Source organism: Aulostomus chinensis, chromosome 8 (assembly GCF_037954235.1).
Source record: "Aulostomus chinensis isolate RoL2024-O1b breed Wild chromosome 8, RoL_Achi_v1.0, whole genome shotgun sequence".
Classification (NCBI taxonomy): Eukaryota; Metazoa; Chordata; class Actinopteri; order Syngnathiformes; family Aulostomidae; genus Aulostomus; species Aulostomus chinensis.
Window position 1 is genome coordinate 21774395 of NC_141327.1, and position 27152 is coordinate 21801546.

The 27152-nt window shown below is 40.8% G+C and overlaps 2 protein-coding genes and 1 long non-coding RNA gene across 6 annotated transcripts; 1 reads left to right on the plus strand and 2 right to left on the minus strand.

Moving 5' to 3' along the window:
* Positions 1 to 420: 420 nt before the first annotated feature.
* Positions 421 to 4536, minus strand: LOC147257634 (uncharacterized). Its single transcript, XR_015117620.1, has 4 exons — positions 4387 to 4536; positions 4104 to 4313; positions 2217 to 2316; positions 421 to 1271 (listed from the first exon to the last, which is right to left on the minus strand). It is a non-coding gene; the product is annotated as an uncharacterized LOC147257634 (long non-coding RNA).
* Positions 4537 to 4716: 180 nt separating this feature from the next.
* Positions 4717 to 21277, plus strand: LOC147257635 (calcium uniporter protein, mitochondrial-like). Of its 3 annotated transcripts, XM_086211676.1 has the most exons (9): positions 4734 to 4932; positions 5020 to 5239; positions 17228 to 17300; positions 17441 to 17608; positions 19564 to 19668; positions 19794 to 19954; positions 20094 to 20297; positions 20405 to 20521; positions 20991 to 21277. In XM_086211676.1, the coding sequence occupies exons 2-9, from the start codon at positions 5132 to 5134 to the stop codon at positions 21066 to 21068; spliced, it is 1014 nt and encodes a 337-aa protein (XP_086067802.1). In that variant the 5' UTR covers positions 4734 to 4932; positions 5020 to 5131; the 3' UTR covers positions 21069 to 21277. The 3 variants fall into 3 exon arrangements, with proteins under 3 accessions (XP_086067803.1, XP_086067802.1, XP_086067801.1); XM_086211677.1 differs by lacking the exon at positions 5020 to 5239 and having other exon boundaries at positions 4717 to 4956; XM_086211675.1 differs by having other exon boundaries at positions 4735 to 5239.
* Positions 21100 to 26593, minus strand: LOC147257636 (caspase-6-like). Of its 2 annotated transcripts, XM_086211680.1 has the most exons (9): positions 26481 to 26562; positions 26193 to 26234; positions 25496 to 25629; positions 25368 to 25407; positions 25121 to 25270; positions 24960 to 25036; positions 23763 to 23938; positions 23530 to 23680; positions 21100 to 23409 (listed from the first exon to the last, which is right to left on the minus strand). In XM_086211680.1, exons 5-9 carry the CDS (start codon positions 25234 to 25236, stop codon positions 23174 to 23176), a joined length of 756 nt encoding a protein of 251 aa, XP_086067806.1. In that variant the 5' UTR covers positions 25237 to 25270; positions 25368 to 25407; positions 25496 to 25629; positions 26193 to 26234; positions 26481 to 26562; the 3' UTR covers positions 21100 to 23173. The 2 variants fall into 2 exon arrangements, with proteins under 2 accessions (XP_086067806.1, XP_086067805.1); XM_086211679.1 differs by lacking the exon at positions 25496 to 25629 and having other exon boundaries at positions 26481 to 26593.
* Positions 26594 to 27152: the final 559 nt, after the last annotated feature.

Consider the following 27152-nt stretch of genomic DNA (forward strand, 5'->3'; position numbering starts at 1 on the left):
TCCCTAGCTGTTGAGACATTTTGCTCAAACCACAATGGTCAACATTATTTTGCTAGAAGGATCCAGAAGCATTAATAAAGTGTGCAGGTAAAGAAACCATAAACATCTGTCCCAAAATGTTTCGCTGATGTCTTGATTTTTGGCTATTTCACAGGATGAGGAGCTGTTTTTGACCAGTTGGTGGCCCTAAAGGACAAACTTGATCAAATTCAGTGGCAATCCGTCCATTGACTGAAAACGCGTCATTAGTGTTGTAACAAGTTATTGTTTATACTGGTACAGGGATAAACCAACACAACTGGAGCCAAAAAAAACCAAAACAGATGTTGGTCATTTCTGACCATCTGTAGCTACATGGTGGTGTCTGGAGTAGAAGACCCACCTCCTGTATGAATGTAAGGCTCTAATCCAAACAAAACATATTGTTTTTAGTTTGGGGTCATTGTGCACAAATGAAAACATACAGGTATGAATATTATATTTAATTTATACCAGAGAAACACCTACCAATTTACAACACTTTTCCATATCCTTGAAATTCAGCCCGCTGATATCAAAAGCTCAATATCTTTAAGCTTGTGGATTACTGTTATGTTATATGGAAAACTGCACAAACAAATGTGACAAATGCCCCTTTGTTGCAATATAATCACCAAAACTTAAAGCTAAAATTGAATCACACAACCCCTCAATACTTTGTAATATATTTGGAGTTTCTGTCATGACTGCATGTTGTTTGACTAATGTTATTAAAGCAGAGCCATACTGTTACTTTGCCCAACTTGTATTTCAACACATTAGAATGTGGTCCCGGTGTCCATAAAGCTGAATTTTTCTGGAGCATTTTACTCTTTGATACCACAAGATGGTGCCAAATACCCACAGGGTGGATGTCATGTGGACGAGAAAGCAGGACTGCTTTTTGATTATGATACACAACCCATTAATGTAAAACGCAAAACTTCAGAAGGCTGAGTTAATGAGTAAATTTATCAAATCATTAAGTATTACCCATCTGTATAAAAAGATAGCGTATATCTTTCAATGTGCATGGGATTGTTTTGATTATAATCCATGAACACAGGGTGGCAGCCAACTCCCAGATTCACCAGCGTGAGGCTTGAACCATTGAGAACAGAATGTCATTACCATAAAACAATGAAGATGGTCCATAAAGCTTTAAAGGCCAATACAATGACACCAAACAGATAAGATAACACACTCGCCAATCAAGCTGTTCATCTCTGGCTTTTGTTTGTCAGGCCCAGCATCTGTGAATTTGATTAGGTTCTCTTAGTCCATGTGAAAGATGAAATAAAATACATTTACATAGCAGTTTGCTATATACACTTATTGCATCGCCATCAAGAATTTGCCTTTTTTTTTAATTATTATCCTATATGAACCATTAAGAATCATAATTTTAATTGATATCATGATGTTAGACAGAATATTTCCTAAATATCTCATTAATATGGCACAAGTGTGGTCTTCCCCCATCCATTACATGTTGGATTGCAGTAAAGTAATGTAGTTTCCTGAACTTGCCAGAGTGTTCTAGTTTTTCTTTTATCTGCATTTAAACACTTAGAAATTGTGTTGACAATACTGATTAGAAATTCTCAAAAATGTCCTTGTGTCAATATTTTGTGAATGAACCAGGCATCCATACACCAGTGGCACAACATCAATATTGAAAAATTGGGTAAAAAAAATTATTGTGATATTTAATTTTGTCCATATATTATTGCCCCCAAGAGTTATGTCACAACAAATGTAGAAATACTCAATGCATCAGTTTCCTATCCATTCATTACCTTGCATACAAATCGCTGTGCATGCAGATATTATTATTCCAGTTCAGCTGCTCTCCACTGACAACGAACATGAGGCAATTCATTAAAAAGAAATACTTCCACACATCCAATAAATAACTTCAGTAGACAGATAGCTGAATGCAGTCTTAGTTAGCTTGTGCCCAATGCGGGAGGATAAATCGAGCATGGGAGTGATGGACAATGGCTGGCAACTCGCCAGAAAATGTTGTTAGAAATGTAATTAGAATTCGTCTCAGTAAGGGCGAGCTTGAATGTAATATACGGCACTCATGCCAATAAGGTACCGTTCTTTTGTCATGTAGCAGCCTTTCCCTGTAAATAATGACAAACAATTCTGAAAAAACACTGGCCCGGCTTTCAAAAAGGAAAAATTCTAACCTGCTGGCCTCAGTGTATTGATCACATCCAGTCTTTCCTTCATCCCTCAATGTCTTCACTCAGGGAGTATTGATGACCTCTCAGGACTCACAGCACAGGGCTGTTGAGTATGACATCAGGAAAGGAAATAAGATAAATTAACAACAGCTCTTATGGATTACCACATTTCCTTGAGATGTCATTTGGGCTGAGAGAACTCTTTTTGGACTGGCTAATGTTTAATTTTGCACCAAACATTGGTGAACCTGGACACATATCAAACATCCTGCAGTATACTGTATGGATGACACACCACACAAACCAGCAGACATTTGTTAATTAGTTCCCTGTTCATTTTGTTGGGCTTGAAGGTCAATGAATGATTATAATTGATCATCAAATTAACAACAATCTGTTGAACACGGCTACAACAGATGTTTTAACCTGGTTCCACTTGCCAAATAAAATATTTAAATATTAATCACCAGAATCTGCTGTACAACGATTGGTTATGCTTTAGAAATAGAGGCATTAGCAAATTGCTCTTTCACTGGCGGCACAGCTGAGGTTCATTGATGGATGGCGAGGCCGGGTCCACATGAATCATAGGTTTGGAGCGTATTCAAATCATCAATCAGACTGATGAAATGTAATGATGCGTACAGCGCATTCTGAAAGAATTATGACCTTTTTACTATTTTCGCATGTTATTATGTTGCAGCTGTGTGTTCACATTAATTTTTTATGAATCTACATGAATTGGCAAAGCAAAGCAAACACAAATTTAAAGAAATGTTTGCAGAATAATCAAAAGGGAAAAACTGAAAAATCACACTGACATAAGCATTTAGAGCTTTTACGCAGTAAAAGCACTTTACTCAGCTGAAGCACTACTGGCAACGATTACAGCCTAGATGTCAGCTTTGCACACATAGATTTGGGAATTTTCTGCCATTTTTCCCTGCAGATCCTCTTAAACTGTGACTGGTTGGATGGGGACAGTCAGACAGACACTTTTCAGGTCCCTCCAGAGATGTTCATTTGGGCTCAAATCAGGATCCTGACTGGGCCACTCAACATTCAGGGTTGTCTCTATGCCAATCCTGCACTGTCTTGGTTCAGTGCATCAGGTAATTGTCCTGTTGAAAGGTGAACCGCTGGCATGCGTAAGGTCAAGACCAGGTATTCATTGAGGATACCAACGTACTAAGTGATGGGAAGCCTTCCCTAAACCCTGACCAATCCCCAACAGCATGGTGCTGCCATCACCACGCTCCACTGCAGACATGGTGTTGGGCATAAGATACGCAGAACCTGGTTTCCTTCAGGCATGAAAGTAAGAACTGAGGCCAAAAAGTTCACATTTTGTTTCATCAGACCAGAGAATCGTGTTTCTCACAGTCTGAGATGCCGCTGGGTTCTATTACCAAACTCCAAACAGGCTTTCATGAGTCTCTACCCCAACCCTGCAGCAACAGAAGTCCTTCCGAAAGTTTTTCCCATCTTCACACAGGTTCTTTGCTGCAGCCCATCCAGGTTCTTGGCCACCTTTTGTTTTCAAGGCTATTCCAGTGTTGCTCTGTGTGGACTGACCATCAGCCCTTTGAAGAGTCCCTGTTGTTTCAATCATCTTCCATTATGGAATTACGCAGCCCACTACATTCTCAGGAACTTTTGAACATTCTGAATACTTTCTGAATGCACTGCATGCTGTTATTTAAAGTATTGGTTTATGTACTAATATCAAATAAAGTTGTATTGTTTTTCTTCTTCTTCCATTACACTGAAAATACACATAAGTACAATAACAGAGGTAGCACATGTTATCAAATACTCCTCAATCAAATATATAGCAATACAGGTACCAACCAAAATAAATTGCTAATATTTATATAAGTATTCACATACCATCCATCCATTGTCTTCCGCTTATTCCTATCAAGGGTCGCGGGGGCCTGGAGCCTATCCCAGCGTCAACGGGCGAGGGGCGGGGTTCACCCTGGACAGGTCGCCAGTGTATTCACATACCGATATGGTAAATGTTTTCTGTGTCTTTACATTGTATTTTGGCTTCATTTTCATACAGTTGGATGTAGAAGTGGATTCCAGCTATGAAGTCTGTGGGTCCAACAAATCTAATGTTACAAATTTAGCATTCGGTGCTAATGAAGATAAGTAAACATTCACATACCGAAACGTTTAAATGTAGATGAACTTCTCAACTTAAATGCTAGAAACTTAAAATTAGCACAAACAGTATAATGTTATAAAAAACACAATTTCCCTTGTTTGAACGTTCGTAAGCGCAAATTAATGTTAAATCAAACATGGCGTATGCGTCTTCTCCGCTACCTGGAGTGCTTCCCCTGGTGGCTAAGGGTTGTACTGCAGCCGTTTAAGCGACACGTCACAACGTTTTAGTTTTGTCGTTATTTATCCCCCGAATCATTGAAAGTTTAGTCTAAGATGTCCTTTCCACTTTATGTTTTGATGATGTTTAATTTTCTATCTAAGTTACCCGCCAAATAGAAATAAAATTACTTTGAAGTGGTCCCATTTACGTTTTAATGGATGCTATAATAAGGACCACGAGCTGATTGCGCTAGCTGTTAGATACACTCTGCCCATCTCTGGACGTCCGGATCAATTGTTTCAGGCTCTCTGCAGGCTGCTTCATGAAAAGCAGCCCAACTAGGAACTCAGGGAGACAAAGGGAGGGGATTCTGGCACAGACCGCGTATGTTTTCAGCAGGAGGAAATGGTATGCAGCTTTTACTGGGCTGTGCCTCGCTCTCTGTCGTCTCATCTGTTGGTATTTCCACAGACACATACACTTTTTTGATAAGGAAATCGGGCTCGGAGCAACTGTAAATATACCGGAATAAGTCCTCCCTGGAATGCTTCCACGAAACGGATAATTCGGTCAACGGCTGACAATGGCTTCGGGGCGGTTAGTCGGTAAAGTTACGTTTAGACTTTTTGGAAGTGTCGAGCCTCTTCACCGCGCTGCCAAAACTTCGTTTCCGGCTAGATTTCTTCACAAGGTAAGGCTAACTTTTAAGCAGCTGAGTTCAGACATTAGGAAGCTGTACTTTTCGACGTATAAACCATCAAATTGTTACTGTTTGTAACTGTGCCGCAGTTTAGTTGTTTAGTTGTGTTTTCCGACTTTGAATAAACCTATGTTACAGCAGTTAAAATGGAAATAAATATCATGGAAGTACTTGAGTCTTAATTGTGGCGGTGTTACGATGGAGGAGTTCATTTGAGCGTAAATGATTTCACTTTCCTCTGGCATCCTAGCGTTGTGTTTCTGTTGCAGTTTTGTCTTCTATAACAACTACAACTAAATTATTCAAGTACGAGTTCAACAGGGGTTTTGGTAGTCTGAACATGTCTACATTGCTGGTCGTTATTGTACATTATGTCCTCACTGAGCTCATTGAATAGCTCCTTGGGAAGCAGTTCATTCAGCCATTAGGAAAGAGAATCCACTCTTAAGCCGCTAAATATACCTGTGAACTTTAGGAGAAGACATGCCTTCAGTCCCGGCTGTGTTGTCTGCTCAGCAGAATGTCCAACAGAACACTCGGTGTCTTATGTGTTCTCTGTGAGTGTTGTGCATCATCTGGGGCATGCATCCAGCCACATGTCAATAACACACACCACAGTGCATGTATAGGATTAGTGCAGGTGGCACAAGTCAGTCAGAGCATCATCATCTTGAGGTTCTGTGACACGATTCATGTTTTCATTAAGGAGCTGCTAAAACTGTCAGCTTTAATCACCTTTCCTTTTATTATCAGTCTTTTATCATCCATGGTGAGATATTGCTAAGGTCAGCTAACTAGCCAGCAGGCAGGTCCTCATGGGATGCCTCATTTACCTGTCATTGCAGAGAGAACAGGGTTCATTGCTTCATGGTGAAAATTTTTTTTTTTCCATGGCTTGAATATTGGTGTGCAGTTGGAGAGATTGTAAGGGGGGTGAGGGAACTAGATGTGCTTGTAGTCATGAGTCACTCCTGCATGCAAGAGTGACTAAGATGAGTTTTTTTTTGTTTTGTTTTTTTGTGTTTTTTTGTTGTTTAGAGTGAAGCATATAGAAGCTGCAATTTACCTCTTTTCTTATAACAGTAAAACCTGTGCAATCCCTCAGAGGGTCAAGACAAACTGGTGGATTCTTGGCAGAATTCTCATCAAAACTGAGTTAATAATGCTCCTTTTTGTATTGTGCTAACACTTTCCACCACACTGGAATTTACAACCATGTATAAACAGAAGCTTGCAGCAATAAAAATACAGTAGAGACATTTCTGTAGACGTTTGGGTTATTGTTATGAAAACTTGGAGGTATTTGCTTCGTGATAGAGAGATTTATTTTTGCTCCCTTCAGAACATTCGAAAAAGGAATTGTGCTTCCTGATGAGAAATATTAGCTCAGATGGTCTGCTGCTTCCTGACATTGTTTTAGTGTTTCAGAGTAACTGGCAGTATTATCACATTATAGTGATTCTGCAATGAATGATATGTTATTTGAAGAGAGTTTATCTATCATGCATCGCCATATCTGTATACACGAAGAAGAAGAAGAAAACATGAAACAGTGTACATGTAGTGCTAAGTTCCTTCAGTTCAGTTCTAAACAAGCACAATTGACACAGTTGTTTCATGGAGAACAAGTGGACACATGTCATCTATTATATTAAATACAAATATTAAAAGAAGGAGAATTGTAATATATTACAGTATCTATATATTTAACTGATCTCTGAATGGGCAAAAATAATTCCAAAAAGAGTGACGCGTTTTTACAGGCCAGCCAGGAAGTCGTCATCATGGGTTCCCTCGGCCAAAAGCCAATGGGATTTTTCATGTTGGATTTTTGATCACGCCTGAATGTTTGCTCCCACAGAGCACTCTCGTTTACTTTGACACCACTACAATGTTTTTTTAATTCAATCATGCAAAGTACATTTTTGTACTATGCAGCACCCACCCTGTAGATACATGACTTTTACATCAACACAACTATCTTAATGCGTATTCTGCCTTTAGCTTGATGGCTTTTGCGGTTTTTGATGCATAAATGATTCAAAATTCACAAGATGTATTTTCCATCTGTTCCATAGACCAAAAACATTAATATATATGAGGTTGGTTTGACACAGAGCTTAGCTCAAGCCATCCATCCATCCATTTTCTTCCACTTATTCCTATTAAGGGTCGCGGGGGGGGGGGGGGGGCTGGAGCCTATCCCAGCAGCTACGGGTGAGAGGCGGGGTTCACCCTGAACAGGTCTCTAGTCCATCTCAGGGCCAACACATAGAGACAGACAACCATTCACACTCACAGCCACACCTACAGTCAATTTAGAGTATCAATCAGCCTCGTCCTCTCTTGATGTCTTTGGACTGTGGGAGGAAGCTGGAGTACCAGAGAGAACCCACACAGGAACAGGGAGAACATGCAGACTTACACAGAAAGATCCCGTGTCTGAGCCGGGACTCAAACCCGGAACCTTCTTGCTGTGAGGCGACAGTGCTGACCACTGCACCACAGTGCTGCCTTGCATAGCTCAAGCATTTAACCAAAACTCATTCAACACATTCATTCAAAATTGTGACGAGGGAACCCGACGCTCAGTGATGCAAACTTATTTCCAGACCCAAGGACCCCTTTTTACTGAAACATCTGCCTGCACAATTCATTTTAAATAAGCTGGAAATTTGCCACATCTGGTTAACGTGCCATTTAACAGGTCAAGTCCTTTCTTTCATAGCTGCAACAGAAACCGTCCAAACCAGTTTAAGCAGCTGACTGAATTATTAAGACCTTTTAAGAATGGAGACGTGTTCTCCAGTTGGTAGCCAAGGCAGTACTTGTATTCATGTCACATGCTTTAGAAAGTGGTTAAGTGTCCTTGAGAAAGACACTGAAGCCCTTATTGCTCGTGCACTGGCCTGTACCATCAGGGTGTATGAATGTTTTAGTTAGTTGGCACCTTGCCAACCATGTATGAGTGCACGTGTGAATGGATGAAAGTGAATGTGTTGTGAAGTACTCTGAGTGGTGGCTGGACCAGAACAGCACTATGTGTATATTTAATATGTATATGCAGTCAATTTCCCATTTGCTCTCCAAGAGATAAAGCACTGCAACATCTGCTGTGTTAGTTGTTCTGCCTTCAGTACAAGATTGCCACAGGGACATTTGATTGCACGCCAGTAATATTAGTGCTGTCAGATCTTGTTTTTATCTTGTCTATATTCAATTCTGCAATACTACAGCCAACAATGATGTGAGGAACTTTGACTTATAGTACACAATAAGCCTTTAGGATGTGCTTTTTCCCGCTGCGGCAGTTGCTTTATATCCCGTGTTTATAGTATCACATGAAAGTACTAGTATGGCTCTTTGGGAAATTCATGTGCAATTTTCAGTCACATGAGAGGATTGATATCGGTGTAATCTCTGCATCCTGTTTTAAAAGGTTCCCAACTCAGTGAATTAAGATTCAAATGACGTTTGGGAGAATAAGCAGATGGGCCCCTAAGACTTCTTTTTTAGGAAGTATTTGCTGTGTGTGTTGGAACATTGCAATTGCACTAAGTCTGAAGCAGAGATTAAGGAGTGCTCGTGTATGAAGCCCCTGTGATACAGACTGCATGACATAAGGATGATGTTTTATCAGATCAAAGAGGAAATGAGGTTGCTTTTTGCTGTGATTTTTAAAAAGCTACCTGTTGGGGGCTTCCTGGTTGGCATAACAAAAAGCAAACAGGGCTGTATTGTTGTGTGAAAGGTGGAAGTAATTCAAATTAAATGATTAAAACGGAAGCGATAAAAAATCAATTATATAAAGAATGTGATTAATTTGAGGCCGATTTGATCAAACATTCCAATTTTCTCTATCGCACATTCATCTTTCAAAGCACAAAAATGCCATTTATCATTTCAGAAAAGTGGTCTCAAGGGTGGAAGTAACAAAAAATTAAATGATTAAAAACCACCCTTCAACATCTATTTATCTGATAGATAGATAAAAGAAAAGTGAAAAGACAAACCCAGCAGCAGCACGTTCAACAAGTTGAATCTTGGTCTGCCATCAGGTATGTAGTCAGCTGAGAGGACGAGGACACAGTTGCCGATAGACATGGAAAGTTCTGAGCTGAGTGTTTCTCTGCCCTGCTTTGCTAATGTTTGTGGGGGTTGGATCTTAGCAAATCATGATTGTAACTTCAGTGCTGCACCAAACAGTATCTAACATCCACACTGGATAAAGTTCACACGTGAGCAGTGGAGCGCTGCACTGTAGAGCTGTGCTCCCTATGCGAGAGCAGAGCTGCCGCAGCAGGTCAAGGGGGATCAAAACCTACGGGGTACAGTAAAGACAGGCTCAGAGTTTGATCTGTGTGGGCTGATACTGATCTAGGACTGTATTGGGCCTGGGTCGGCCCTGGTATCCAACTTTAGGTTCAGGACATCTCTACCCTGATTGTAAGATAAACAAATTGAGCACCACCTTGTCGCCAGCAGTGTTGATGTCAAGTAGTAACCTGACAGCTGGCTCCATCTGCCCTCTTGCACCTTTCAACGACCGTACTCTAAGAAGTCTGCCTGTTTCCCAGTGTCAGGACCCACCAGTGTAATTGGACAACCTCGACAGAAATAGAATAGACTGATAACCCTTGGAGACTTTATGCTTGCCCAATGTATTTGATATGGATGCCCTGGACTGTTCCAATCAGGAAAACTACAGGGACACAGAGAGCAATGCGGTAGCTGAGTGATTTACATCCAATGCTCCTAAGTAGGTTAAATCAATCACTTAAAGCAGTGTGCGTGTGTGCGTGTGTGCGTGCGTGCGTGCGTGCGTGCGTGCGTGCGTGCGTGTCACACAGTCATCTCAGTTTGAGTAGAGGTTGACACCAGAACAGAATACGTTTGAAGAGTCGATAGAACTGGTTTTCTCTTAACAACAGTGATGTCAGATTTAGTTAGGTCATGACTCTCCTGCAGCAGGTCTTGAACTTTAGATACAAAAAAGAAATGTGAAATTAAGTTAAGGCGGTAATCGGTAATCTTTTTTTAATCATAACCTTGGGAAAAAAAAAAAACACAAAATTAATTTTTCAATACTTTTGCTAGTTATCTCCCAAGGTCAATTCTCTGACTTTGAGATGATGCATAACTACATGTGACCTAAGGGGAAATAAAAGTCATCCTAGCTGGCAGAGGTCTCATGATTCTAGCAGTTTTACCTCTGGACAAAAGAAGAGAAGTTGGGGTTCATATATTGTAAGAGTTGTTTCTACTCCTTTTATAAATCTGGCCTGTTTGATTTGCAGTCCCTAGTGTTCCCATCAGTGTCCCGTTCTTTTCAGTATTCAGCAGTTCCCAATGGTGATATGCTCTGCTGCAGGGTTCAGCACTGACTGCTGACTTGTGATTTAAGCGTCTCTCCGTCTCGCAAGCCCATAATAAATATGGCAAAAGTTCTGCTCTCAGAAATAGAGTTGCACCAGTGTGAGATGTTCATAATATGATAACCATCTCTGGAAATACCCTGATTTGATCTCTGCCAATGACTGTTATTGTCATTGTTTGATGGTTTATTTGCAGGATATTTAAAAGACAAATGGGGAAAATGTAGGGAAATAATTGGTAATTTTACAAGTCAATTAAAAATCAAATTGTAGACCCTGAAGACTGTTCCAGTCCATTGGCCTGATATAGTCATTAGCTATATTATTGAGCCAAAATAATGTTATCTAGTTTGTTTTTAACAGCAATACAGTAGAATTCAGTGCCATTTATGTTACTACAAACAGTAGAATAACCTTTCATTTTCAAACCTGACTAGTTCTTTCAGAAGGACAACTCCTGTTCTCATGTCAGAATATGTCACTGGAACGCTGTTTCAACCTTAAATGCTGCTGGAATTACTTGTCGAACTAAAGGCCATTCACATTTCCAGCACTCAATAGGCACACTTTATTTTGGAGGAATATATCCCTGTATGTATGTGTTCATCCTCCTTACATCTGTACATTCTCTTCTTGAAGTTGTAGCATTACCCACACAAACCTCATATATGCAATACTTTAATTTCCTCCAAACCTCACTGGAGCATTAATTGGATAAAAGAAGACAAATACTGAATGCAAACGTGTTTTCATGCTGCACTGTTGGCTTTAATGATCTCAACAGGGAGTAATTGAATTTGTCTTCGCGGCAGTCGTCGTTTTTCACCTCCCGCCCTTCAGGCCATTCATCTCACTTTCTCTTCCTTTTCACATGCCATCAGTCATTCTGATCACATGTGCGCATGAGGGAAAAACGCACTTTCTCTGCGCTTAGAGGTGTCAAACCCTTACCCCAAGGTGGGAGGGGAAACCTTCAGGAGGTCTAGATGCAACAGGCAATAAGTCAGTAGTGACAGGATTCATAATGGAGCGACCTGCTGGGACTCTGCAGGGAAAATGAGGCTGCTTGTCACCACCATAACCCTGATCATTGCTCAAGCGGGAAGCCTCAGCCTGCCTCACAACGGAGAGGGAATATGGCAGTTTGCAACCCACCCTGCTTCTCAGTTTTCACTCCCTGTCTTCTCAGCCTCTCCTGGTTTCCTCATTGGCATGAATAAGAAATGCATAGCTCAAGGGGTAAATATTATCTGCTGATTGTTTTCAGGAAATTCTTTGATGAAGGAGAGCAGGTGTTTGCTGCATCTTTCCCCGTAGCTTCAAATTGATTCTGGAAACAGGTGAGGGGCAGCAGATACAACCACCACCTTGTACTCTGAATATTGATCAGTTGCATCATTGGAGAGAACAATTTTGTTAAGCAAATTTTGAGAAAGTGGTGGTAGCAGTGATCCCTTCAGCAGGCTGCAGGAGTCACATGACCTGGCCCGATTGAGTCGTTTGTCGTGTCATGTCGTGTGTATTTGTCATGTGTGGGCTTGCTCATGCGTTGACAGCCTTTTGTCCTGTGTTCAATAATCAATGGGTTTGCCAGGCTTTTTATGTGGCCGCAGCCAAAGTGGAACATTAGAGTATATGTAGCAGCTGAGGTCACACGTTTGTGTGCCAACCCCAAACCTCATGTGTCTGACACGAGCTGGAAAAGAACACCTAAACTTTAATTTCAAAGAGAGTATGAACCAACACATTTGTGTGAAGTAATGTTTTACGCATCTTGATCAATCTCTGTGTTCTGAAACAAATTGCATAAATAATAAGGTAGTAAATGATTAATGCTAGCAGAAGAGTTCTTGACATAACATAATGGTTGGACCTGCACTCCACTACATTGATCAATCGTAAAATATCTCAGCAATAGGCTGGATTTGCTATAAATTTTGTTCAGACATCTGTGGACTGTCAAGGACAATGGAGGATCCCTGCACTTCTCTTCTTGTACCCTTAGGTGGTCGTGTGTTTCATTTGAATGTAGTATCTTCTTAAATAAAGGACAAAGTACTATCAAACTTCCATTCATGTTCCCCTGAAGAGGGATCATAATATATTTAGTGATTCCCTACTTGTTTTTCAGTGTCAAATAGTTAGCATATTTGTCAACACTTTGGTTTATCACTGAGTATTTTATTGAACGTTATCAGTACCAGAAGATATTATCATTTTTTTTATACATGTATATAAGTATCAGTTGGATGGCAGGTATTTGTATCAGCCCCACTTCACTTGTCTCTTCTTCTTTGCTTATTAGGATTAGTTATGAGAAACATTGAGGTAAATATATGATTTATGGGCTTTTTCAAATGGAAATTTAAAAAAGTGTTCCTTTTTCAAACTCACAATGTTTACATGTTTTTTAAGTATGTACACAACGAATATATTGTAGAAACTTGCTTTTGTATGGATGAGTTAAATCTGCAAATATTGGCTATGTCAGAAATAATCCACTATCATTCATCTCTACCAAATAACAAGGAAAAAAAACAACCTTCCCAGCGGCATCAGATGTGTGTTGTGGTTTATGTTATTCACCACATGCTAACATGCTAAATAATTTACACATTATGACACATGATGGAGATTAAGACGAGTGGCGAGTAAATGTGAGGTCGCCTGCTCGGGTTCGTGCAAAAAAATCTCCAAACCAGTTTGACATGAAGCTAAACTGCTTTATCTTGTCAACAGTAATTGTCTTACACCATTGCAGTGTACTGAAATTTGCCACAAGGTGTCACACTTCACGTGGCTGTGGAGTAGAGGAGGGTCCCAAAGGAGGTTAGACTGTGGTAATTTATTGGTGCACCTCTAGTAATTCACATGTTCTGGACAAACTTTTGTGACTCTGTTCCGTTCTGTTTTGTAGAGAAGCTGCCATACATGCGATGAGGTGTAAACTGCGATTAAAAAAAACCTTGGCTGATAAAGATGAACCGCCTCAGTCGTGAGTGGAGCGAGGAAAGTGTATTTGTGTTAGAGGGTAGCGGAAGAATAAACAATTACATTCAAACCCTGGATTTTAGGATCTGGGAGAGAAAGGGGAGGGGGGAGAATGAGATTAGTCTGATATTTATAGCCTTGGCGGGGGCCTTTACAGGTGCCATCACATTAGGGTAATGACCCCTCCTGGCTGAAAGCTCTTGCAGAAAGCAAGAAGCCAACTGAGAGTATTGCAGGCAGAAAGGGAGCGGCCGTAACGTAATCTTCTTGTCCCATTGTTTTACAATGAAAATGAAAACTGAACGATATACAAGTGAGAGCAGCCTTATTGGGAATTCAGTTGTATGTACAGTGTATATACAGAGGTAGAGTCGTCGTGATGTGAGTCTGCCAACACTGTCAGACAAGTGACTGGCTCCATTACTCAAACACATTATGATGTTAATCTCACTGCCATATCGCTTATCATTGTGACACATTTGGAGGTAATCTGGCTCACACTGTGTGTGGATGATCTCAGGAGGGTGTGATGGCAGTCCAGAGAAGGTGCAGACGAAGTCATCATTGCCCCTCTGGCTGTAAATACTGCCACATATGACATTGTTTTGCTTTTGCGTCGCCTTTATTGCGACGCCGTTGAACGGTTACATGAGCACTTTTATTTACAGCCATGCTTGAAGTTTTGGCAGCGTGAAAGCTATGACGGGAAGGAGTGGAAGCAGAGTGACACACATACTCTTACACACACACACACTCTGCCCTGCGTGCTGCTGCATTACAGGAAATACTGCTCAAATGGTGAATCATGCAAAGCGGAAGGCAAATATAGAGCAGGTTGGGTTAGGCCTTGGTACCGAAACAGTTGAAATATGCCAGGCCACTTTATCGGTAGCAATAACAATTCTGCAGCAGAATATCAATAGCCTCGCCTGAATCAACAGTATGTGAACCATCATGAATGCACATAACATTATTTTTGGTTACAGGAGCAAAGTCTGGCTTGGGAGGTTTTTCTCAGTGTCCTGTATGAAAAATGATGTTATGAAAACTATGAATAATAGTCAGAATCATCTGAGACTAAACATTTTTTTGTGCTACGTTTTTATCCCTATTGCCCAGCCTCAGGGAGGAGGCGTTACAAAAGCAGTATTATCTGCAACAGTTACCAGGTTCTATGGATTGGGAATGGGCTTGGTGTGTGTGTGTGTGTGTGTGTGTGTGTGTGTGTGTGTGTGTGTGTGTGTGTGTGTGTGCGCGCGTGCCATATAAGGGCCTGGAGTCAGCCATCCATTAAATTGTCAGGGATCATACATGTACACATGTAGTGAATATAGCTCCCACCTCCCCCTTGATGCTTTGCTTCACATTTACCAAGACATCAACGCTCAAAATGCTCACAATGCAAATGTTGGTCAATCACCACGCTCCGCTTTTAAAGTAGTTCTGACACTGTGTGTGTGTGTGTGTGTGTGTGTGTGTGTGTGTGTGTGTGTGTGTGTGTGTGTGTGTGTGTTGGCACTGGGCACCTGCACGACTCAGATAAATGAAGCACTAAGGCTGCCGTTGAGGGGTTAGATATAAATGCTGCTGCAGGCTGTTAAACACATCAGGTCTGTGTTTGTTTTCTGTGCTGAAACATTCAGCACAGTGCAGCAAAATAACTGGAATCACCACAGTATCAAGGACCATGTATTTGATACTACAGTTGCTCTTTGTCCCTACGTGAAAGGAAAATTGACTGCTTTCCCTAACGTCAATTCCCTTAAAGTTAATACAGTACATATCACGATATATGGGTCGCAGTATTATTTATAAATGAATATACACATAATATTGCAGCATAGTATGGTACAAGACTTATGGTCATTATGGAAAATTTCAAAATAGAACTGAAAATATAACTTAGTTAGTGCCATCAGGGTAGTCTAATGTGTACATCATTTAATGTTCCAATACCAAATTATTCAAACAATATTTACAAAGTGATACACCGGTAAATGCACAAGGTTTATCTGTCATAACATCATATTAAAAAATAAAGTGCTTATTCATTCTTACATCACTCTCTGAAACAGAGCTAGCATAGCATACATGGGTCACTCAGTATGATTTGAACAATACATTGCTGTTTGATATTGATGCCATAAACCAGAATATTCAGAGTTTCTATTTCACCTCCTGGTTTAAGCCACATTCTTTCATCCCAGATGGTCGTCTTTGTGTTTTATTCTCTCTGGTCGACCTAAAATTATTGTAAGCTCTTGATGTCCTGCACCCGTGCACAAGAGAAAACGCTTGCTAACACCTATCGACAAAAAAAAGATAAAGAAAAGGTTTTGTTTTTGTTTTTTTTTAGAACCAGAACAAAATATTTGAGTTAACCACTTAAGAATAAAGCTGCTGCATTCACATTTTTCTTGGGTGGAAGTCCAATGTTCACCGTCCTTCCACTCTGTTTTCCGCTGCCATCATCAGTTAACGGATCCCTAGTTTCCCTATAATTTGATATTGATTGAACAAAATACTGGAGGATGTTGGGGGCGTTTGGGAAGGAGCTGCTTTCACATCCCAGATATCATTTGGAGAAAGAGAGAGGGACCGCTTTGACTCTGAGTTTGATAAGAAACACCTTCTTTAAATCGGTAAAGGTTTAAACGAGAGGATGTAGGTAGTTTTCTGAGCTGCTGGGAGGAAACCTGCTGAATGTGCTGTCCTGGGAGGATTTATGGTCTAAATTATTACTCTGTTAACGTCTATTTTGTGCTGCATCCAAGAATTATATCGATTTGGATTTGAAATGATAATTTTCTGCATCTCAAGGCTGGTTTCATATGTCATGTTTTGTCCAAACAAGAGTTCAAAATCTAAATAGATGTTGTCAGCAAGTCTTATTTGCCAGGCTGGAATTTTGCCAATGTAATAGCTCATAGCTGCCAATTAATTTTCTTTCGCTTGACCAATCACTCCATCTTCTTATCACTCCAGGGACTAACCCCAGGCTGCTCATACAATTACTGTTATTGCTGTATTATGATTACTTTTTCTACATTTCTGCTGGTTAGGCCTCATATCATAGCTCACTTGTTTATGCTCAGACCACACACATCTAGTCTCTGTACAATTTCCGCAGCTTCATTCACGTCCCTCCCAGAGGGCCTAGATATTGACAAGAAATACGAGGTTGCATATAAACTAAAAGAATGACGCCTGAAGAATTTCAAATGGCACAGAGAAATGCTTCTGCTGACTAGAAAAATGAGCGGTTCCCGATGGATGCATAGACGTGGCCTCGCAGATCGATGGTGCTATCTGCAGAGACATACTTACGTTAAGCTCCAGCCAAAACTGTCATGAACAGTTGCACATTTCGCAAATGATCCCGTTTAGGTTGTTCACATTGCACGTCATTAAACACGGGAGGGAAATTAATCATATTTAAGCAGAGCATCATATAAGCACTCTCAGATGAAAGCTAAAGACCATAAAACTTGATGTTCCCTGTTGACACAAGTGATCTTTCTCTTCAGGATTGTTTACCCTCCACGCCTGCTAACATGACGGTTTACCGAGGGAGGGATGCACTTCTGAACTCTGTTCTTTCCTGCCTCCTCAGGTTCAGCAACGGCAGCAGCCTCTACTTGGACATTGTCAAGCTCTCTCCTGTAGTACAGTTGCGTCCTCCGGTGGTAAGGTGCTGCGACTACATTTGCATGTCAACGGCTGCCCACTGCTCTGTTTTTTCCACCTCTGCATATAACATATTTGATACATGCATATGATGTGAGGAATATAAAGTTCAACCTCCTGAACTCTCTCTGACTTCCAGATGTGTCTTTGAAGTACAAATATGGCCGTTTGGTTCTGGAGGTGCCATTGACATCCAGGAATGAGAAGTGTATCTTCTTCCTCAGGCCCATGCTGATGAGCGTCGGAGATCTAATCGCTGATCTGCAGAGAGAAGACCCCGGAGCATCAGCCTCGGTACTCTCCAAGGGTAAGTTCCTGTCTGCCAGTGAATGATCCAGGTCAGTCAAATTCTTCTGGTGGTGTCTGTCTGGTTTGGCAGGTTGTGTGAAAGTGGAATTTGTGGCTTGGCCTGATGCCTGCAAAGCACAATGGACCCTCACCTGTTTTATTAGTAGGGCTAAACTGCTTTGAATTTCAGCTCAAAGATTTGAAAGGTCTTTGAACTCCAAATGAGAGAGTTGATGCAGTTTCCTGACCAGTGATGTTAGCTTTTTAATGTGGAGTAGTTATTGGAATTTATTTATTTATTTATTTATTTATTGACAATGAATGGTGCCATGCGTAGTGCATTAGGTGATTGGATCCCATTTGAAGTGAAGCACTGCTTGGGATCACTATCACATAACTGATGCATGTGAGTAGTTCTTTGTCTGTAAGCTTGTTTCATTGTACGATGTGACAAGAACACCGATCACACAAGAATCCATCTCACTGGATCTGAGCTTATAGGCTTGTGTCCTCTCCAAGAGGTTCAAGCCAGTCGCCGTCCTTCGAGGAGACAGGGGGCTTGGCTTAGGTGTCATGACAGCATGGCTGTCAGTTCAAAACCACCATGGTGGCTACTACTATTTAGGGTCCTAAAGATATAGGATTATTGAGCCTGATACCAATTTTAGAACAGAGAGAATCCCTGATTAGTGATAAATGCAACCAGTATAGTGAATATTTGTGCTGGACTGTGCACCAAGTTGGCACCGATATGAGTTTGTAAAAGTAGAAGGCTAATTTCTTACACAAATGACCTTCTGTATCAAAAATATTTAAACTTGCTTTTCATGGCCATTTAAATTACAAAAAAAAACCAAAGTTGTAAATTAAATTAGGTGGAGGTGTTGGAGCGCTCTCTACTGGACACTTTAAGTTACACCTTTTTTAATCAAAGATTTTGTTTTCTGCATCTTCTGTGCTATTAAAGAAGGGTTTTTTTTGTTTAAATATCAGATAATATCAGTAAACGTACATGCGGACACGATATATCTGTGGTAGGCTGATAACGGACGATATATCACTCAGGCCCCCTGCCTTTACAGAACTGGTGCATAATGGCCACAGAAAGGTTCTGTTTTCAGTCGAGTTCAAAAATTCACGATACAGGCAGCACATATCAGTAAGCTGTGATATTTATTTTTCTGATCTAAAATCAGTATCGGGCTCAAAAAAGCCCATATAATTAGGGAACTGAAAAATACTAAGTAAATTGAGGGAAAATGTCTATCTCATGGCTTCAAAATTTAAAAAAAATCACTGGATGTCTACTCAGGGCTCTATTTGATTGCTCATTTATTTTCTGCTGTTAAAAAATAAGTAGCAATGCTTGTTGTACAGTGTGGTTTGTTTGTCTCCTCTGTTTTCCTGGTAATCCTCTTGTGGCCCCTCAGGTGTATTTTGCAACCCTTTTAGGTTGTAAGCCCCCCAGGTTGGGAAGATAAGATGTTAAGATCGGCTCATGGAGCTGAGTATTGAGCTTGTTGGCTCTTGTTCTTGGTCGGTATTGTAAAACTAAGAGTGAATGACTCGCCTTCTCCTGACTAGAAAAACTTGTTTTGTTGCCATAGCGATCGCTATGCTCGTCTGCTGGATCATTGTTCAGAGGCTGTTGACAAATATCTTGACTGTATTAGCTGAAGTGAAGTGGGCGGAGAGCAGGTATTCTGTCTTTACAAAACACCTTGTTTCCTCGTGTTTCTAATTCCCAAAACAACATTTTGTTTAAATGATGTGTATCATATCAAGTAATAATAATTAATTTCCTCTCTGGCAGGTGTGATCTATTTGTTATTAGGTAATTGTGAATTTTCGGTCTGTTTCCTTTTTTATTATTATTATTGTGTTTGTATCAGAAGTAAAACCATTCAACTGACCTCCACGGATAAATTTTGATGGCAATCACAGTACTGAGTTGTGTGCTCTCCGCCCTGACAGAGGGAGAACGTGTGGCCAACACTACACTGATCGACGCACTGATCGACAAGGACTTCCAGCTCGTCATCAACGACGCCATTTATAATGTCCGCTCTCCTGAAAAGAGTAAAGGCATTTCTTTTTAAAGATTTATCTGATTTTCGATTCTGATAACAAGGAGTGATTCCTTCTCCACTCTTGTCAAATTTTACTCAACCTTTTCGTCCCCCTCCATGTTGCCTCCTCCCCAGTCTGTACGTCCAGCGAGCACGCCGTGGAGATGGAGGACATGAAGCACGTGGTGCACCTGCTACACACCGCGCTCCACATGCCTGAGCACCACCTGCTGAAGGAGAGGCAGCTCCTGGAGAGACTGGATAACCTCAAACAAGAGCTGTCCCCACTGGAGAAGGTTTGCCAGTCCTGTAGATAAATAATAAAGCTCTTCATCCGTCACCACCTCCCTTTCTCTTCTCCCTACTGTTGTGATATGAGTTAGTTTCCTGGCTGGTGACCCCTCCACCCCACCTCCTGGTGTGTTTACTTCACAGATGAAGGCGCAGCTTTCCCACAGCGCCGAGTTCCACTCGTCCAAGGCCTTGTGGACTGGCCTGGCCATGTTATCTGTGCAGGGTGGTGCCCTGGCCTGGCTCACCTGGTGGGTGTATTCATGGGACGTCATGGAGCCCGTCACTTATTTCATCACTTACGCCACCAGCATGGGAGCCTTTGCATATTACGTCCTTACAAAGCAGGCAAGTGTTAAAGACAGGAGATCTGAAGAAACTCAAGTTCAAAACATCTTACATGTTGGCTTTTTTTTTTGTAACTTTTAGCAGTTCTAATCCTATCTTTCCTTCAGGATTATGTGTATCCGGATGCTAAAGACAGACAGTTCCTGCGCTACTTTTACAAGGGCGCTGCCAAGAAGGAGTTCAATGTGAAAAAGTACAATGAACTAAGGGATGAACTGGCTCAGGTTTGTTTGTTCACTCTTTGTAGTCCAACATTGTCAGCTAGAGGTACAGACAACACAGGTAGCAACAGCTGCAGTCCTCTTGACTAACGTGTTTTTCATTACGACACAAACACAGAAAGCTGAGCAGCACAGCGCAACAGAGAATTATCCCGTCAAGCTTTTAGTTGCAGAAACCCATGGAGATGCTCACTTACGGGTTGACCTTCACAAATACATGACAGTGCTGCCATGCTAATGTTTAGCAGCTATCAAGGCAGCTTGTCCAACAATGTAATGTAGCCTGTTTAGCATGGTGGCTTGTACTAACCACTTCTTTACTCAGGACACAGCTCCTGCTTTTCCAAGCTACCAGCTTTATAAACAAAGATGTTAGATGTACTGTTGAAGAGTGGATCGTTCCTGCCTCCTCTCTTTGTTAAGAGGCTATGACATCAGGTAATTGGAGTAATAAATGTCACCCTTGTGTCAGGTGGAGGACAACCTGAAGCGTTTGAGGTATCCGACTCAACTGCAGCTGCCACTTGAACAGATCCAGCCGAAGCCATGAATGAAGAAGCCATGAGGAGCCATCACTCAGCAAAAACACTTTTCTCTCATTTATTTTGATAACAATACATTTATAATCAGGAATTCATATCATTTTGTGTTTTGTTTACAATAATGATGACAGTTTTATCTTGGAGACAAATACAAACCAACACTGCAGATTATTGAAATAAAACGTATTTCTTGAACATGGGAGAATCTCTTGTCTGCCATTTTGTTTCAATCTCAAACATTGTGGTGGTCATACCAGCTGCTGCGACACATAAAAAGCTTCATTTGCTTCAAACTACAGATGACAATACATGTTTTTTGTAGGTTTTCTTTTGTTTTGCTTTTGCTAGCTAAACTAACTACAATGTCCCATTTTACTGTCCACAGACAAACTTGTATGACCACTAAACTACATGATCAGAGTACGCTGGTGGCTTGGTTTTTCCTGAGTCATAGTTCATGTGACTGACGCATTTTAGGTCTACAGTACAGGTTAACAAACACGCCCACCTTCCCTGAGGTTCTTTCCACACCACTGTTAGTTTCTGTTTTGGGTGCAAATATGCATTTTTAAAATTAGTACTGGTAATTACTACGACACAAATTCCCTTTTTTTTAAATGCTTAAAGATCATCAGCATGTTTCTGTGGTGCCTGGATCAGCGTAGCAGAGATACTACATGTATTAAAGAGCCCTGATGTGAACCGAAGTACCAATGCTGATGTCACCTGCCTCGAGGCAACACGTCTGGCTTGTAGGCGTACATACAACTCTACAGCCCAGATAAACCAGACATTTCCCAGCCCTGTTACCTCAATCTATTAAGAAAACAGCACTTGTAACAAGAGTGGCACCACTGTAGTTTAAACTAGATTTAACAAATGAGGCCTTTGAATAGTACATTAACACGGAATGTGGATAGTGGAGACTTATGCACTTGAGACGCAAACGTGTACTGAGCTGATTCTATGAACTATCAGGAACAACTTGCATTCAACGCATGCCAGAAGGTGTGTTCCTGAAGCATTGCCACAGTTTAGAGGTTGAACCCACTTGGTCAATGTATGTGCCACAATATACCCGTATATATGATATCCATGATGTTAAAAAATGGATTGGTGCAGTTTGATGACTAGACTAATTCAATACGTGGACTTTACTTGATGAAATGGCCCTGCTGCACCCTTAGGATTCCACTTTATTTTATTAAGCATTCATTTTTATCACGTTTCTGGCAATTCCCCTATAAAACAGTGGGAAACCCTTGAATTTACTGAATGACTAACATGCTGTGTTGAATATTATAAAGTTTACTAATTTACTAGAAAAATGATGACATCAACATTTGAGGTATTTTCTCCCTTGTAAGTCAATGCATGGTTAGGTGTGTGAAGCTATTCAAGTATTGACAGCAATTGTGATATTTCAGAAACGGATTATCACTCCTGTGGTAATAATACACATGTATAATGATATTAATCCAGTGCCAGTAAACATCCGATTCACACTCCAACACAGATGCTGGCTGTATTACAGCTTAACGTTGGTTTTAGATTCTCCACTTCACTACTCTCATATTTAGTTAATTTGCCACAAAAAAAAAAGACACAAAACACCAATCAATGATGAATTTGACTGATATCGTTGTTCATATGTTCTACAAATATTATGAAATCATCGTAATAGTGAACCATTTTGGACAAACTATTAATCTGGTATTGCCAGGGAGCGTGCTGGTTGCTGGTAGATTCACATTCACATTAGAAACAGAATGAGAAGTCATGATCACGGAGGTGACGGATGGATCAGATAACGAGTTTACATGCAGCTTATCGGTCAAAGAATGAAACTGGTTTCTCTACAATTAACATGATAAGTGACAATGAAACTAGGGTTTGAACTACAAGCGACTGAAGCCGTGAGTAAACCCACTTCCTCAGCACATGCGGATTCAGCTGTTCCTGCTCCATTAATGAAGCTCATAAGCTGCAAACATTTAGGTTTCCAATTATCTGATTTGGTCTCTGTAAATAGAAGTATTTATGAGCGACGTACAGTAGGGGATAAGATAAACATCTCTGATGAGGACTCATAGAAAACCGGCTCATTTCTTTGTTACTTTTTTGGTCTAAAATAAAGTTTCTTGGTGAGCATGGAAGCAAAACAAGGCACCTGCTTCTTGCCAATTGCATTTTTCTCTTTACTTGCCATAACACTCCTCATCGACACTTTCCTGTTGACCAGCGTGAGAAGTTCAGTGAATTCAAGGGAGTCTCCATACTTTTGCAGCAGCTCACACAGATCCTGGATATACCAGGAGCCATTAATGGTCTCCCGATGAGAGTAGTAACCTGAAGATGACAGGACAGGATGGTTACCATGAAAACTGTGCAGCAAGTTCAATACCTAACTCAAGTATTTAGTTTGGATGACTGACGCATCCTTAAAGCGAGGTGTCCTGCCCATCTCACCTTCAGCCACGGAGTAGCACATGATGAAATCAGCTCCAGCTGGGAGAGTGTGGACGGCGCTGGCGTCCACCACCACCTCGTTGGTCTTCAGCTCGCTGTCCACAGCATCACAGGCTGTCACCGGGTCATCATGCTTGTCGCCACGGCATGCCTGGGGAAGAACACAGCAGCCACAACTTAAAACACAGTAATATGTCGCTTCATTTGACCTGAGTGTGTGTTTGTTTGTCTACCTGCAATACAAAGATCTTTGGCTTCCCAACAAGGCTTTTACACTTGTCTCCCTTGAAGAGTGACGTGATTTGCTGGATGCTGATCTTGCCATTGTAGGTGTAAACCTGATCATTCTCACCGTGGCTCAGGAAGATGAGTAGAAAGCAGTCTGCATCTGAATGATTGGCCTCTGCAGCTGATGGGACATCAGAGATTTGTTCAGTCCAGGTTCTCAAGGGACACTGGACGGCACCATATTACATGTCGGCTTCATTTTATAGAATTTGCATATACATCACATGTAACCGGAAGAATATCATCAAAACTAATGAATAATGTACTGCTTCTTGAATCTAGTTGAATATTTGCCGTTCTGCCTGGTGCCTGACAAGAAGGTAGATAGCCTTATAGACCAGCTGACCGCTAGTTAGCTTAGCGTGAGTAGCAGTGCACGGGATGTGCTAGAGCGACAGAGCCAAACATACATCAGTGGTTTGCAATTAAATCTCATCTCACAACTATATGGTGAAATAATCTGCCATGTTAATCCTTCCAACCCTACAGGTGCAATGTTTGTGTTTGTGTACTCTCAGCTGCAAGTATCAGGGACTCTTTTTACCTCCACTTTTGTTGTTGGACATGAGAGAGGTACAAGATATTTATGGACATTCAGTGAAATTGTGTCATTAAGTTTGTTGCAGTCGTTGATTTCAGTGTCATTTTATGTGAACTCTAACTAGAGTACGTTAGTTTTCTCTTTCTTTTTAGTGTCATATAAATTGTTTATATTTCTACTGTCATCTTTCAACTTTAAAAGAGGAACAAACAACTATATAATCTTCTATTGAAGGTCGGTCTCTGTCGTTTAATGTATTTTCCAATTTAAAACAACAACAACAGTGACTTCGACTAATCATGGTCACCTTGGTAATAGAGGATGAAGATGATTACTTCTGGTCAAATGAAGATCCTGAACTGGATCTATTTTATGACTTTTGACAGAGCTATGCTAACACTTCATACTCAGCAACATTCATTGTTCTGAGCCAACTAGTTCGAAGCTAACTAGCTCAGCTTCCTACGGCACACAAACAGGACAAAGGTGCATCTTTCTTTCTCGTCTCACCCCAAAGAGGGTGACAAACAACTCTATTTCCCAAAAGCTGGCATATTGCTAAAGTCGCTTCAACGCTAAAGCCCATCGCAAACATGTTTACCTTCATGGATTTTCTCCAAGACTTCCTCCTGTTTGTAGTTGTCATAAGCCTTCACTTCAAAGTTTAGCGCCTTCAGTCTTAAAAGAGAAGTGAAAATGAGCTGTAGAGGTACAAATTTTAAGTGAACGATTGAAGAGTTTAACCAAACTCAGTCTTGATACCTCATCTCCAAATTGTAGCGGTCAGCATTGGTTCCATGCCTATCATTCATCCCTAGGCGCCAGAAGAAGCGCTCTTGATTAAAAATGAGTGCGAGGCCTCGTCGTTTGTAGTCCATCCTGTACTCTTCTGCAGGATCCAGAAGTATATGGCTGTTTGGAAACAAAAACAAGCAAGCGAGTGAGTACAGGAGCCGTAAGATGTGGGAATATTAACACAAACCTCACGTAAAACAAGAGAAACATCTACCTTCTGATGGCATCAGTCTCTGTTATGTTCTCACTGCAGGCTATTGGAGAAAAACACACAAGACTAAGCCCTTCAACAATGTAACACCTAGATAATAAATAACACTCTGACAATTCAATCCCACTGACATTCGAAATAAGCCACAATTTTGGCTTTTCAGGCTTCTTTGTTAAGCTGTGAAACTACAGGTGCTCCGACACTGACGGTATGAGGTCAAGCAGCCATTGTTGAGTCCTCACAGCCCTCAATAGCTGGCTGACAGCTGGAGAAAGATGGGAAAGGCTGCTAAAAGAACAGAGGCCAAAAGTGACACCCAACCCTCCACGCCTACCTGCTCACCCAGCAGCAGCTCACTACAGACATTTAGTTAGTTCATGCTGTTATTTGGTGTCCTGGGCTATGATAAACCCTCCCTGGATGAGGAGCTTGAGGCTGAAGTGGCGATTCAAGTATTTTTGAAGGATCTGCTGATTGAAATATCTCTCTGTTGTAAAGTAACCACAAATAAGAATTTCTACAATGACTCATATGAACAATTCAATTAAAAAAAAAAGTATCCTCCATCAAGTAAGGTTGTACTGCAGTGACTGAATTTGTTTAAGTCAAGTAGTTCAAGTACATTAACCACAATCAAAGAACCTCAATCATTTCACCAAGGTTGAGAGTGAGTAGTCTGGTTAATTACTAACCCCCAATAAAATCTCAATGTCGTGCAGTATTTTTTCTTTGTTTCACTTTTACTTTGGTGATCAATAAATTGAGTTCCCCGGTTCAACAAAAAACGTTAATAACGTAGCATAGTAATACAAGTGTAAAAGCACTCACCCATACTGTCTGTGGTTATTGTGTTCCCTTTAGCAACGCTTGCTGGAGTTGAAAAAGGAACAATAATTAAGTCCTGACATTGAATTTAAGGTTAATGACATTCTAAACCTGCTTTAAATCATCGCTGACCAACAATACAGACGCAGGAGGAAAAAAAAAAAAAAGGCGTGACAACTTTCATACAAAGACAAAGTTAAAGAAACGCAGCTTTCATGCGGAATATTTCATTTGTTAATTGCTCAAGACGTCCATGTCTTGTGTAAACTGCAACACGTTTGGACCTGTTACCTGCACGGCTGCCCTCGGTCGTCCTGGACATGTTCTCAACTTGGTTTAGCTTCCAACGTCACCTCTGGCGAGTGCTATGCCTCCGCTCTGTTCTGCTCTGTCTCGTAAAATCAACACTTATCATCAGGAATGTAGCTCCGCCCCCTCAATTTAATTGGTTTGCTGCTACAACGGTGGATAACGATTGGCAGATACATGTGCCAGTCAAAGGTTAGCCCTCGGGCCTTCCGTTTTTGCTACAAATTGACAGAGAGTTTATGTCGGGGTGAGTCATGGAAAGTGAAAACGAGGATTGTGAGACGTTTAATCCAGACTTTCTACTGTTTCCGATGTCGATTTCAGAAGTGGCAGAAATACATCTTTAAGATCTCATTAGTCTGCTCTTATAAAAGTGGTTTTCTCCAACAGTAAAATATATATACCAATAAAACAAAGATAGAAATGAAAATAATCCAGTGAAATAAAATTAAAGATGATATACATATACAGACTACAGTTACCATCGATGTAATAGTATAACATTTAAAAACAAAATATTGATGGGGAAGAAAAAAGAAACCGTGTATTACATTAATAGAATCATAATAATACAGTTAATGTCTTATAAAACCTAACAGGACATATTGACTGTGCTGGAGGAGGAAAACAACGTGTTTGAGGAAGAAGAGTAGA